The sequence below is a fragment of the Gouania willdenowi genome, chromosome 1, assembly GCF_900634775.1.
Source record: "Gouania willdenowi chromosome 1, fGouWil2.1, whole genome shotgun sequence".
NCBI lineage: Eukaryota > Metazoa > Chordata > Actinopteri > Blenniiformes > Gobiesocidae > Gouania > Gouania willdenowi.
The window spans coordinates 37,576,184-37,591,259 of NC_041044.1; the positions used below are offsets into that span (position 1 = coordinate 37,576,184).

Genomic DNA, 15,076 nt, shown 5'->3' on the forward strand with positions numbered 1-15,076 from the left:
TAAACTGGGCCTCGGAGGGAAGTTCTACCCTCGAGGAGGTCGCAGGTGAAGGGAAAAGCTGGAATAAATTTACACACATTAAAAGTGAAGTCTGAAGCCAATCAGTGCTATGAAATGTCATCCGTGCTTTTAATGATGTTGGCATTACATGATTCATTAATGGCAGGTTTATTTTTGAAGAACATCAATTTGATGGAGCGTGTGCCATCACATGACGTGCACACAGGAAACACCAGAGATTTAATGACACAATCTGAATAAAATTACAGACCATGCAAACATAGAGCCGAGGAGGAGATTAGCCAATTCATAAGGAACTCTCATCCAACTGTTGGTGGAAGCACAAGAAGGTCATTTCATTGGTACATAATGTACTGGTTTTAAATGTCGTAGCTTTGTCAAAAGGTTATCAATAATACTGAAGGTTTTCTGGGTTATATTCTTTAAAAGCAGCTCAGAGTTCATTGAAACTTCCAATTCTACATCCTTAAAACCTCAGACATGCTCGCAGCCATTTGTCACATCAGAGTTGTAAGATGAGTTGTGACACAACCCGTTACCGGACTACATGGTGACTTTGAGCACTTCCGTGGAGCCATCATTGGCCACAAGCTTCATTTCATGTCAATGTATTTTTCCAGTGAGGACAAGAAAACAAAAAACAAAAGGAACAAAACTCCAACAGAGAAAAACAATCAGAGATGTTCAAAATAATAGATACGATCCATGTACATTTATAATTGTAATATGTTTGCTTAAATGGGAGTGGGAAGAAGAAAGACTTATTTAATTCCACCCCTATTTCTAGTTAATCATACCAATTTTCATCATATTGCTTCTGTCTGTTTGGACTTCTATTAATACACAATGAGTTCTAAACAGAATAGGAAAAAAAACTGATTAACTAATAATCAGTAACTTAAGATGTACAAGAATACAAAGCAAAATACCAACAATGGTAATAAATTTAATTCAGTTCAATTCACATTTAAAGACAACACAAGACATAGATGTAATCAATCTATTAGTTGCATTAAGCCCCGCCCCCATCCTCACTGTACTGTGACCAGATCATGTGTATGAAGTGATTTAAAACTCTGAATACTTTGGCATTACTTTTGTTATGAATCCAGGCTGTTCCATAATTTCACCCCACATACAGTCAGACAAAAACTCTTCTTTGTGCTTCCAATCTTAGGTATTATAACGTTCCCAAAGCCCCTGGTACCATCAGTGTTCTCTTTAAAAATGAAAAATCTTTGTATGTTGACTGGTAGAGATTTTTTAAACACTTTAAAAAATAAAATTAACAGAGTATAATATTTTACAATGTCATGGATTTTCAGTAATTTAGATTGAATAATGACAATATGTGCTAAATATTCAGTGTTATGTATCATTCTTATTGCTCGATTTTGTTATAGGAATAATGGATGTATGGAACTTTGATAATTGTTTCCCCACACTTCAGTACAATAGGTGAGATAGGGAAGTACTAAGGAACAATATGAAATTTGGAGAGCATCATGGTCCAGAAAATGTTTAGCTTTGTTCATAATTGAGAGGCTTTTTAAAATTTTGTGTTTTATATGTCTGATGTGGCTTTCCATGTCAGTTTATTGTCAATTATTAGTCCAAGAAATGTATTTCCAGTAACATTTTCAACTTGGATATCATCTATTTTTATTTCAGCGTCAGTAGACAATGGCGGGCAAAGTTTACGAGTAAATGTGGACAGTCTAGCCGTGTGGTAATCTTGCATGGTTTGAGTGTAACCTTTCCCTATTTGTAAATTATCTGAAACATTTAAAGATTAGCATGTTTGGTATGATTTCAGGAAGTTTAATAGGCAATGAATGAATGGGGAAAGATGATAAAGAGGTCATATTAGATAATTAGAGGTTTTGTTGGGTTACTTTCTTTAAGTGTCTTAATAGAGCCGCGGCAAGTTCTAATTCCAATTCCTCAGACATGCTCGCCTCCATGTGGAGCGTCAGAGTCGTACGAGAAGTTGTGACACAATCCGTGACTAGACTACATGGTGATTCCTCATCGGCCGAAGTGCGCGAGTAAATACGGACGGTCTAGCAGTGTGATCATTTTTTGTAAATCATCTGAAGCTAATAAAATGTGAAATTATTAATAGTGGTTGACTCCCTATTTAGTATGTTTGGTATAATTTCAGGATGTTTAATAGCCATTAAAGGTCCCATATCATGTTATTCACCCATCTCTGTTTTTTCTAAGAACCCCAAAAACATAGTATTTGAGGTTTATTTTTCCAAACTCACCTGTTTTCCAGAGTTTTAGCCTCTGAAAAGTCACTTTCTGAACAACTCTACACAAACAGGCTGATTTGCATCCTACTTATGCATATTGATGAGTGGGCGTGTCTATAGATGGGACACTGACTTCCTCCTCCCTGCACGGTGACGTCGGGCCAGAGGATGACACGTCCTCCTCCCACCCACTCTGTAGCCGAGCTCATGCTGCCGAGACAGAGCGTGGGGGCGGGGCGTTCCTCGGTACATACATAGACTGTAGAAAATACATACATAGCACTGCACAAAGGACGCTGACATGCTCACCTTTGTGGGCGTGTCTGTTTTCATGTCAATCACGTCAGAGAGCTTCCTGGAGGCGCGGCTTCTCCAGCTCTGTGCAGCGAGGTGTTTGTGCTCACCCTGCAGTAAGAAAAGAGCAAATCACCCTCTAACTCACAATTGAGGGAATCAATAACGTGTGTATGTAGCCCTAATAGTACTTTTATGATGTTTAAAATACAGAAAAGTTGATTTAGCTTAACATGGGCCCTTTAAAGTCATTTACACAGGGAAAGATGGTGACGTGGAAACGAAACAGAAAAGAGTAAATCCGTATACCTCTGAAATGGACAGTCCAGCTTCTTGTTGAATGTGAGACATGGAGAATTAAAGAGCTCTGAAGGAAATTGTCAGCTAGCTCGTCCAGCTCAACATTAAAGATGAATATCTTCCTCGTCATCTATCAGCAGAATCCTTCATCCTCATGTTCACCTATTCCTGTTAGACTCACCATCACGTCCTTCACACAGTGAACTACTGACAGCACCCTGGTTGATTGAGTCTTTGTGTGGCTTTAAATGTGTGGGCGACTGACTGATGTCAGTTCACAGCTGGAAACATCTGCCGTGCGTCAGTCACAGGACTCCCTCCACGTCACTGACACTCTAACTCAGAGTCACGGGGTGATCGACGTCAGTGCTGAGCTCTGCTCACGCACGTGTTACGATTCTACTGGGCTCCTGGTAGAGGGTGGGGCTTATCAGGCAGCAGGAGAAACAAATGGATTTGAACATCAGGAAACAAAGAGGGGGCCTCAGAGATATGACAGAGGGTAAAATCTGATAGATTGTAGTGTCTTTAATCCCCTGAATGTCATGTGGAGGCCCTTAAGTGCTCTGCTCACTGTTCTGAGTGCAGAACCTGAACATTTCTGCAGACCATGTAGAGCAATACAACACAACCAAAGTTCCTGATCTTTACTGAATCCAGCATCTGTTTGATTTACTGGGGAAACAATTTACTGGGTGTGCATGGACGAAATAAAGCCTTTTTTCCACAGTGTAAATATTACTGGATACAAAGACATACATAGTTATTTTCCATTTGTCCATGTCTTTGAATGTCCATACTTGTAAAAAAAAAAAAAAAAAAAATTTAACAAAAAAGAAAACAATATTAGCTTCGGACTGGGTATGGAATGAGTCTCTTCCCCTCTAGATCAAATAAAGCTTTATTGTAAAACTTAGAGGAAATGAAGCTCGCATGGCTGATGCTGAAGGCCTCGAGGCAGATCCTTTTCACCCTTTCACTCCTCCTGTAAAGTTCTCTCACTCTAAACTTGTGACTTCTTTTTGGTTTGCAGGCGTTTCCCGTCTGGATGATCAGATATTCATCAACAGAAACCCTGGAGTGCCATCCGTGGTGAAGTTTCATCCCTTCAACACGTGCATCGCTGTGGCCGACAAAGACAGCATCTGGTTAGCGACGCGACAAACGCTCAGCATCGCACATCACACATGAAGCAGGAGAGCCCAAACACGGGTCACCAGCATCACAACATCAGTTCATTATCTTACTCGGCTCAGATTAAATGGAAACAAAATATTTATGTTTGAATGTATCTCTTAGATCAGACATGGGCGACTGGCAGCCAAGGGCCCACATTTGGCCCTCAGCCTAGTCTAGTCTAGTGATTCAAAAAATACACAAAAGGACAACAAAAAATAATAATATACTAAAAGACAACAAAATTACAGAGAATAATACAACAACAAAAAATGACAGAATACACAAAAGGACAGAAAAACATACAACACAATGACAACATTTTAAAAACACATGAAATGACACAATACACAAAACTAATGCAAAAATAGGCAAAATGTCAGAAAAATATACGAGATGAAAAACACAGAGAACAACATCAAATATTGAAAAATACTCATAAAACAATAAAAACACTGATAGAAAGATACAAAATGACAGGAAAATACACAAAAGGACAATAGAAATAACAGAAAAATATACAACCAGACAACGAAACACAAAATAAGAGACAAATTCACAAAAAAACAGAACTACAACAAAAACACACCAGTGTATTTTAAATTCTGACATGAATGTTGATAAAATAAAAGTTTTTCATCTATGTCTTAGATGCGTGACTTTCTGAACAAACAATAAGTACTAGATGTGTGTGCGTGTGTTCTCTTCCAGTTTTTGGGACTGGGAAAAAGGTGAGAGGTTGGACTACTTCTATAATGGAAACCCTCGCTACACTCGCATCACGGCCATGGAGTATCTGAACGGACACGACTGCTCGCTGCTGCTCACGGCCACAGGTTTGTGTGTGTGTGCAATGCTTACACACACACACACGCACACAGAAAGTCACAATTCATCATAGCATTAGTGGTTGAATCTATTTTTTTTGATATTACTGAAAATAATAACAGGATAAAGCTGTGATGAACAGATATTTTTTTATATAAAAACACAATTTTCTTTCTTAACATTTATCATGCACACAAGCCAGCTTTAGCCCTGAACCACCAGTTGAGAACCTGATCTACAGTCATTCTCACAGCTGGATGTTTTTATCATTGATAATGACATTTATATGGATTTAAACTTAAAAACTAAACTGTAGGGATTTCTGGACTTTATGTCACATCAGAGTACAGATGGATAAAACCAACAAATAACTTTCATCTGGATCTAAGTCACAGGTTAGTTATTATTATTATTATCAGATATTTAAATTGGACTAGTGTTGTCTGTTCCTGCCTCCAATTTTCTGCTTCAAATTTTCCCCAATTCCATTTTAGACTATTCCAAATTCTGTTTAATTTCCCTTTTATCGGCTTTTCCTAAATTAAAGTCAGGACTGGCACACTACACTTTCAAGAATCCAGCCAAAAAGGCTTAATAGGGTTTAGTTGAACTGATTGTTTTTAATAATGAAATGTTTCTATTTTTCCATATTGCGGAACTGACCTGCAAATCTCAAAAATCTGAAATTTTTCCAAATCTTGTGCAATCTTTTATTGTCTTTTCCATCTCTTATTATTAAATTTATCGTGAAAGCGTGATATTATATGAAAACATGCATGTGAGAGTATAATAGATATTTAAACTTGTTTTCCGTGATTGCGGAAAATGGATGTACACAAGCATTTTTCAAAGGGAGCGCATAGTTGTACAACACTGACATTTTATCATTAAAACCTTGTGTCTTATTTAGTATAACAGCATCTAAATAGAACATTATATTTATTGGATTGCACACACTTCTGTATGTTCGACAGCTTTTTAGAAATAAACAAAGATGATTGTTGATTAAGTGCCTCCAAGAAAGAGTGAGGAATTTCCATTTGATCAAATCCTCATGTGAATGTTTGTATTTCAAACCTTCACTATGGTAAAAAAAAAAAAAAGGAGACATTTTTAGTTCCTGTTGCCATATTTCACCAGCCTTTCTTCACAGACGACGGTGCGTTGCGTATCTGGAAGAACTTTGCCGACCAGAAGAACCCGGAGATGGTGACGGCGTGGCAGGGTCTCTCCGACATGCTGCCCACGACGCGAGGTCAGCCGTCCCTCAGCACCCACAGTAAAGACAAAGCTTTCTTATCCTCTCCACTCCCGTGTGCATCCCACCCCCGACTCCATCACATGTGACAGAAGTTCACAGCGTTGATTCAAACTTTAACGTGTCATTCCATCTCATTTCAACAAATGGCCCATGCACTTTGATCTAAAAAAAATTCTGACATTTTTACCAATTGTTCCGGAATAATTCAATAAACACACTGTACATTTATAGTTGGATCAAATATATAATTTTTGAGTAGAGATGTAACGATTAATCGTAAGGCAGTTAAAAATCGATTCATAGGTATCACGGTTGGTATCGATTTTCTGAAAATTGAATCGCAGTACTTTTTTTAACCAGCAGAGGGCGCTATCCACAAGTGTAGGCGGCGGGCGGAGTCTGCTAATACTTTCTTTCTGGCCACCTTCTACTCTTAAATATGTTAATAAATGATTAATTACCCCTTTAGCACCGAAAGAATATGTGTAACATTACTTGAATATCTGTAAAAGTCACGTTTTTCTATTGGCTATGTCTACTAGCATAGCTTCTCTTCTTCACTGCAAGATATCTGCATGCCAACCGATCACTGTATTACCAGCGCCCTCTGCTGGTCCAAACAAATATGACGTAAATCAGTGTAATCACGGTTTTTTTTTTTTTTTTAAAGTCCAATTGTTAAGGCACAAAATACATTTTCAGTTGCACTTTTACAAGAAAAAGAACTATTATGCAGTTTTGCATTGTTTATTATAGAACCAGAAGTTAAATTAATAGGCTTCATTTTCATTTGTATTATTCCTTTATTTATTTCATTCAAGATTTATTTTTAGTTAAATTGCATTGTTTTGAATTGTTTATCAAGGAATTCTTTTGACAATGAAAAATAAAAGGAAAATAGTACCGTATTTTCTAGTTTTCTTCCCAAAAAAAAAAAATTTGTCTACAGTCCTATTTTGTAAAATAAATCGTGAGAGAACCGTATCGTGAACCCAGTATCGTGAATCGAATCGTATCGGGAGTTGCGTGAATCATTACATCCCTATTTTTGAGATATGGCTCATTTTTGTTTTTTGCCGATTTTCGTGCGTCCTTATTTTTCTTTCATTTTCAGCTTCCAACATTTCATGAAGTACGTCATATAGGAAACTGAAAATTGCGATAGTAATACAGCTCCACCTACTCTCTCAGAATATACAAAAAGATCTGCGATACATCCTATCTGGTGGGCATGCCAGCCCCTCAAAATTGGAAAAAAGTTTCTCGGCGTTTGTGCTGGAACATATTTGGACCTTCAGTAAACAACTTAGCATATGCCTCAGCTCCCTGTACTTTGACCAGCTTTGAGCTATGAACATAGACTGTTCACTAATGATTAGTTACATATGTGCATTGGTTCTTGGATGACAGTCTCTTGAAATTTGAAAATAATACTTTTTTTTACTATTTTCGTTGGAACTAAAACTGCATGTGGGAGCGTTTTAATTTATAGTATAAAAATTACTCCTCCTTGGCATATGAAGCTATTTTTCTCTATTCTTTGTATCAAATCGAATTATTAAGAAACAATTGTTAAACAAAAATTCTGAGTTTTTCTAGACCGAAGTGCATGTAATTTCCTGAAAACTTGTTGAAAAGACATGGACTGACCCAAACCTGTTCAGACTTCCTGCGATGATTAAAGCTATATACTTTCACAGCTGAACATCCTTTCATGAATCCTAATGTCCACTATCGATTCAAAGACAGTTTCTTCAGACTTTCATGCACCGACTGCCTGGGTCTGTTTGTGTCAAAGTGAAATCTCACATTTACTGTGATTATCAACGTCTGAGCTCAGCAGGGCCTCAGCCTTCCAACGCTTTCAACACTTTCAACTTTAAACCCTTGTCATGTATGAAAACTCATTACCAAAAGATCCTCACTTGGACTTTTATTTATCTTTTTCATATTTTGATTCCAGACTTTTTAGCACCTTAGAACATTTTTATGAAAATAGAATTCGCCTTCTAACACGAGCTCACTGGGAAATATGACACTGTCACATCTTTTCTTTATCTTTCATAGCTTTTTTATTATTATAGTAGAGGTTTCATTACATTTTTAGTTTGTGTTTGTTTACATTTTAGATATTTGGAAAATCTAATATTCTAAAAAAAATGTCAAACATTTTATTTTAGCTGAAGAGATAATTAAGATTAATGGGATTCTCCACTGTTTTTACAAATGTTGTCTAAAACCTTTGAAATTTACTTGTTAGATCTATGCCTAAGAAAACACATTTTTATGCACCATATTTGTTTTATTAACTTTTAAAAATGGGACTACTTTGTGTTCCGCCATCTTTAAATCACATGATTGTTGGGTGAAAAGTCCCATTAGCCTGTAAACATCTCATTTTTCCAATTGAGTGAAACATTCAGCCTGATTTTTAAGTAATTTTGCAGCTTTTTCTGTCAAAATGTCAATTTGTGCTGCTTTCGGTTGCTCTAAAAAATCAGGAAAAGGTAAAGATGTCGATGTAAACAGAATAAAAACTGTTGTGATCTGTGACTTCAGCCATCAGAGCATCAGCCACAGCCACGCACTGTTTAAGGGCCCTTAGGAGAGCTCTTTTTCTCTGCTTCATTGTTTATTACAAAACCACATTTTGAACTGTCACCCCCTGTGGTCACAGATTTTTTTGTTTTTATCCTCTTTTGGTAAATAAAAGAAGTTTAAATTGACATCTTTAACTTTTCCTGGTTATTTAGAGCAACAAAAAAACAGCACAAATTGACATTTTGACTGAAAAAGCTGCTAAATGACCTAAAAGGCAGGCTGAATGTTTTGCTCCAATAGTAAAAAAAAAAAAAAAAGGGACATTTAAAGGCATATAGGGCCGTGTGACATCATCAATCACGTGATTTCAAGATGGCGGAACACAGGCTCTAAAATTGTAAAGTAGTCCCATTTTTAAAAGTTAATAAAACAAATATGATGCATTATGTTAGGCAAAAATCTTCTAACAAGTGCATTTCAAAGGTTTTAAAACAGTGGAGGATCCCTTTAAGATAATTATTTTAAAAAATCATTCTTAGAATTAGTTATAAAATCCTGATGCTTTGTAATTCTCCCACTTTCGCTGAGAGCATTTTAAACATTAGTTATTGGTTTCACTGATGAGGAACAATCATGACTAAGTTTGTTTGTTTGGAGAACACCAGCGAGCCTTTCAGACTCTGTGGGTGTTGATAGAAGCAGGTCAGAGCTGTCAGCAGGCGGCCCACTGACAAACAACAGCTGGGAGTCCAACCGAGTGTCGCACGCTGCCTGAGCACGGAGCTTCCTTCTGCTTTCAAAGCCGCTGTCAGCTTCTCCTGTCTCACCCTCTCACTCCCATTCCCATCTCAGTACCCTCTGGGGGATCAGTCCCACTTACCCTACCAGCACAAAGAGGGTCATGGGAAGCAGCAGGCGGGTTTATATTTGATAACAAGCACTCATAAAGAGCAGTTAACCTGTTGGTGTAATCATTATGTTTGGTGAAGTGTCTTTAAAGCTTTGTTGCTGTCACTCAGTGTTTACAATATATTAACTCCTTACATAATCCCAAACTATAACCTTTTTTTGGATCGTTACCCCATTTTAATGATTTCTGGCGACCCCAAAGACTTTTTTTTTCCTTCAACAATTAGTTTTTGATGTTTTTTTGTCTTTTTTTTTAAATAATGTTAGTTTCATTTATTTAAACATTTTTTTTTTTTCAGGAAATTTCCTTTGATCTCCTGACATGTCATTTATTTATTGCTGGAATTATTACAGGGGACACATCAAAGCGATCAGCAGACGCCCCTGAAGAAGACTGGAAGTTGACAGTCGACACATGTCAGGAGATCAAAGTAAATTTTCTGGAAAAAAAAGTTGTCTGAATAAATGAAACTTTTACATATTATTTGTTCCTGTGTTACATATATACATATAGAGCAGCCAGGGTTAGTGACAAGTTGGGGCTCAGATATTTTTATACTATATGAGAAAGTTAAAGTATGGAATACAGTTGTTTAATATTGTGTTGTATTTTAATTTAGAAAAGAAAAAAAACCAAAAAAAAAAATTGAATCAGTAATTTCTTTATTAATTACTAGATATTTTAGGCGACCCCATTTAAATTCCAGGGGACCCCATATTGGGGTCATGACCCCAATGTTGAAAAACACTGATTTAAGGCTTGACACCAACTTTAATTGTGGCCAAAGCAAATCATTTCTTAATCTTCCTGTTCTTCCTAGAAACCAACGTAAGTTAGTTCTCTGCTCCTCTTATTTAAAGCTGCTGCCGATTAAACTCTTTAATCAGATAAACTCATAGTGTGGCACTCATTGATCAATAAATCAAAGATCATTCACTCGGGGGGAAAAAAGATTAAAAGGTAATGGTGTAAGAAAAAATTGATTTTGCAATATATCGCTTGAACCACATCAAACTAGGGGTGGGAACCTCTGGGTACCTCACGATACGATACGCGATACAAAGCTCACGATAACGATTATCTCGCGATATGTCAATAGTGCGAATATCGATATATTGGTCAGAAATCGATCTACAATAATCTGACATAACAAGAAAAAAAAGATGAAATGAAAATATACAATTTTTATTTTATATCTCTGAAAGACACTATTTTAGTGCAACATTTCTCTAAATAAGTGTCAACATACCAATGTAAACGAATAAGTATCTCCAATAGTGCTTTGTGTAAACAATACATAGGGTGTTTCTTACCAGTGACACCATTATAGTGCAATATTCCACTAAACAATATATTGGTTCCTTCAACAAACAGTGACAACATTTCTGTGAAGACGTACCTGCATATTTTGGTGAAAAAGCAGAAAAGGTTTTAAAAAAAAAAAAAAAAATCGATACTTAGCGGGAGCATATTGATAATCGATCTTGCAGAAAAATATCGCGAAATATCGCTGTATCGTGATATTGTCACACTCCTACATCAGACCTTGTTAACTACCTCACTCCTCAATGCATTTTAGCTTGGCTCTTTATTTTCATAAAACATACAAAAAAAATGAAATGAATTGTATTTCATGCCATTTTGTACTTGTAAAGGTGTAATTTGTAATTATGATATCGCGATATATCGCTATGTGTATATCATATTGGTTTTTTTTTTACTATAGGGACATATTGTATCGTGACATACAAATGGTGAATCGTATAGTATTGTCAGATACGTGGTAATGCACACCTTGAGTAAAAGGTTGATTTTCTGCAAGCATTTCCAAAAATGCTTGCTAGCTGAATGTGGAAATGATTAACAGTCATTAGGTAGTTTATCTCTGTTTAATGGCTTTAAACTCGTATTTGTCACAGCACAGTCCCTGTGTGTAAAGCTGTTATATATGAATTAATCAAATATATACATCTCTTGTAACGTGACCGGTTTATAAATGGACAGCTGCTCACCAGATAGTCATGTGCTTTGATTTTTATATTATTTCTTAGCTTCTTTAATAATGTGCAGGTCTGACACACACACACACACACACACGTGTTTCCCGCTGATGCTACACTTTGATCGTCCCTTCAGCCCATTGACGTGCCTGCATGTTGTTTTTCCTCCGTCAGCCTCCATGGACGCGTCGTCTTTGATATTTGTTTTCTCGTCTTCCTCCTCGTCCTGTTTGCAGAGGATGAACAAGGCGGCAGCAGATGCCAAACTGTAGACGTATCGCAATCCCAACGCTTCTTTACTGTCACTCTTTAAAAAAAAGTGTGAGCATATTAGCAGAGCATGTCAGCATCCTGTAGCCGTGTTCATCTTTCTGCTGCTCGTTCGCTCACAAAGGATGTGTTCATGTGGGTTTTTGCCGCCATGTTTTCTGGGTTCTTGCTAACTTGTCGCTTGCTTTTGTTACGTTTCCTCTTCCTCGTCCCGCTCACAGGTCTGGCCAGAAGGGTCTCCATCTACCTTGACAGAAGTAAACAGGGAGGTAAGTGTGGAACACCCACAGAGCCAAAGTCCTTACTTTTCTAATTCCTCACCTGGAAAGACGCCATCAACATGAATATGAAACAGCAGCTGCACAGAATTAAAAAGAGATGTGAGAATTAAAGCTGCTGGAGATGATGATTTTTTATCTGATAAAGACACTGTGAATTATTTTGTTTCTTCGCCAGACTTTCATTATTGTTCTAGTATGTGTAAGAATAAAAACATCAATCGGCCTCATTTATAAAGCTTGAAAAGCTTGAAACGTGGCGTTGGCCACTTCCAAAGCAAAGGTTGTGATATATAAAAATGAACGTAGCGTGAGAATGTGTGCACTAGTACGATATGGACACTTAGGAGACGTGGGAAAAGAGATGCGACCACTGCTGTAATTAACTTTGTTTTCATTTATTTATTACTGTGACAGCTAGGCCTGGGCCGATAACAGATTTTGCTGGATGATGTATTGTCCCACAAATTATTGCCGATAAACGATATTATTGTCGACATTTTTTTAGACCAAATTAATCACTAATGTAATGATAACATATAATAATGCAAGTTCCCCCCCTTCAAATGCAATCAACTTGTATTTTTTCATTAGTATTTTTTACCTTTGTAATTGGAATGTCAAGAACTTTTAAATATTTTAAACAAATAAAACAAACAATTAAAATAAAATGAACAATAAGTCTCTGTTAGCAAAAAATTATACAAAAACTATAAAATAGACCCTGTGTCTGTGAAGAAAAAAAACCACCTCAAATGCCAAACCACACACAACCAAAGCAATAAATAAAATGGTTTTTCAAGTCTCTCAAAAAAAAAAAATTGCACTTGCAAAAAATAATAAACACTGAGGCACAGAGGTATATAGTTATATAGAGGTATATATATGTATATAGTTGTAAATCCAGTTAGAATGTTTGTAAACAAAAATTCTAGCGCGCAAATGCGATCATAGTTTTTTTTATGTTATTTTACACTTGGTTAAAACGCTTTGGATTTGTTTTAAAAGTCCAAGTCGTGCACCTTAGGTTACTAATCCAACACAAACAAATAATAATCTCCATGTTTTGTGTTATATTTGGAACTTCCTGGGCTGCCTTGCCTGAAGGAATAACTCTATCTAAACTCTGGAGTCAGAAAGTGGTGCTGATGCTGCGTTGGTATGCAGAGACTGATGCTGATGGAGGTCATTGAAAGGGTTAAAGAGCATCTGCAGTTCAGCTGGGACTGTCAATGAGACAAATGGAGTTGAGATATTGCTGGAAAAGTCAAGGTCACGATAATGTTTATTCAAGCCTGGAGGGAAGTGCGCGAACACACACACACACACACACACACACACACACACAGAAAGACGTTCCCTGTATCTCTCTGTGATGATGATGATTGCTGCGCTGTGTTTGAATCCTCCTTTCTTTGCTTTGTATCTGTGCTGTTGGGGATTGTGTGGCTTCTCTTTAATTATCTTTATTTCCTGTCCAACTTCCTGTGGCGGCAGTGAAAGTAGGACAGGTCTGTCTTTGGTTTCAGGGAGGATGATTTATATTCAGCTCTGCTGTGGGTTGACTTGTTAGAATCAGGTCTTGTAAAATGCACACCCTGCTGGTCAGTGAGGATGCTGCTGCTGCTGCTGCTGCTGCTGCTGCTGCTGCTGCTGCTGCTGCTGCTGCTGCAGCATAAAGTTTGGTTTGAATGAGGAACAGAAATAAGAAACACATCCACTATGTGCAGTTTGAATGATGTCTGACCATTACTAACATATTACTGCATTTAAACCTGATGAGGGATTTTTTTTTTATTTATCCTGGTCCTCTGACATCAATCCTCTTACATCTAGGATAGATTTCAATGAAATCTGTCTTAATTTGAAGAATTTGAACCAACTTCTAATTAAAACTCAAACAAAGACAACTGCAAACTGTGGTGTGTACTGCCTGGCATCTGGCGATGCGATATATCCTGATATTAAAGTACAAGGTGAATATTGTGTTTTTTTTTTATTTATTAAGAAACAACTAATCTGTTAATTGGTACACCTTCATGAGAACATTATGTATGAAATATATTTTATTGGCATGTTTTACACTGAAAACGTTGGCTTTAAAGGCACACTATGTAACTTTTGGCCACTAGGGGCGCTAGACCTATAACTTTCATGTCGAGCGCCGCAGCACGGTCGCAAAAAATCCACAGTCAGTCAGTCAGTCAGTCAGGCCAGCCTCCCTTGTCTTTTGATTGTGTATGCAGACAGTAGTTGACCTGGAACTTCGAGATAAGGATTGGCTCTCAGGGCTGGGGTGCGAAGCGGGGCTAGGCTCGCACTACGGCTGGAGGAGCAGCCGCCGGCCTCCTCTCCCCTCTGCCAGAGCCTCGGCCCTCCCGCCGCGTTTGTGGCGCTCCTTCCCTACTATCTGACCTCGCCGCCGTAGTCGACCTCTTTCGCCGAGGGTCAGCACAGCGGTCGGGGCGGACATGGAAAGGGTGACCTGGCGTGCGTGGGGGGTCTCGACTGCGTCTTTTTAGCCTCCTCAGAAGCAGTTTTAAACTTTTTGCTTGCCTCGGCCATGACCAGGAGTCGAACATGTGGAAAAATACTAGCAAAAGCCTTTTATCCCAATGAGTATATCAGAGCCTGTGGTCACATGACTGCCGTAAAAAGAAACATTCTTCAGGTCACATGACCTGGCCAAAGACGGTCCGTCTCTCCAAACTTACATAGTCGGTATTTCAAGAGGGGATTGATACTGTCAATCGCTGTATATTGGCCTGAGGAATCATTTAAAATAACTCTAACTAAGGGTCACCACTTTAGCACACGCTGCAGTGTGCCTTTCACATGTGTCAACAACTTAAAATAAAATAACATACAATCTGCCTGTGGCTTTTAAACCAACTTTGATTTTATTGCAACATGTGTTAGTGAAACTTAACTGAGGTATA

General features: G+C 37.7%; 1 protein-coding gene across 4 annotated transcripts in view; it reads left to right on the forward strand.

The window, feature by feature from the left end:
* rptor (regulatory associated protein of MTOR, complex 1) overlaps nt 1-15,076 on the forward strand; it is a 209,058-nt gene that overhangs the window by 176,798 nt on the left and 17,184 nt on the right. The window contains exons 27-30 of one of the 4 annotated variants that reach the window (XM_028443974.1): nt 3,907-4,021; nt 4,761-4,885; nt 6,031-6,156; nt 12,081-12,128. In XM_028443974.1, the coding sequence (XP_028299775.1) occupies nt 3,907-4,021; nt 4,761-4,885; nt 6,031-6,156; nt 12,081-12,128 (414 nt within the window). The remainder of the gene's footprint in view (nt 1-3,906; nt 4,022-4,760; nt 4,886-6,030; nt 6,157-12,080; nt 12,129-15,076) is intronic. The other 3 variants (XM_028443982.1, XM_028443990.1, XM_028443999.1) reach the window with 3 other exon arrangements.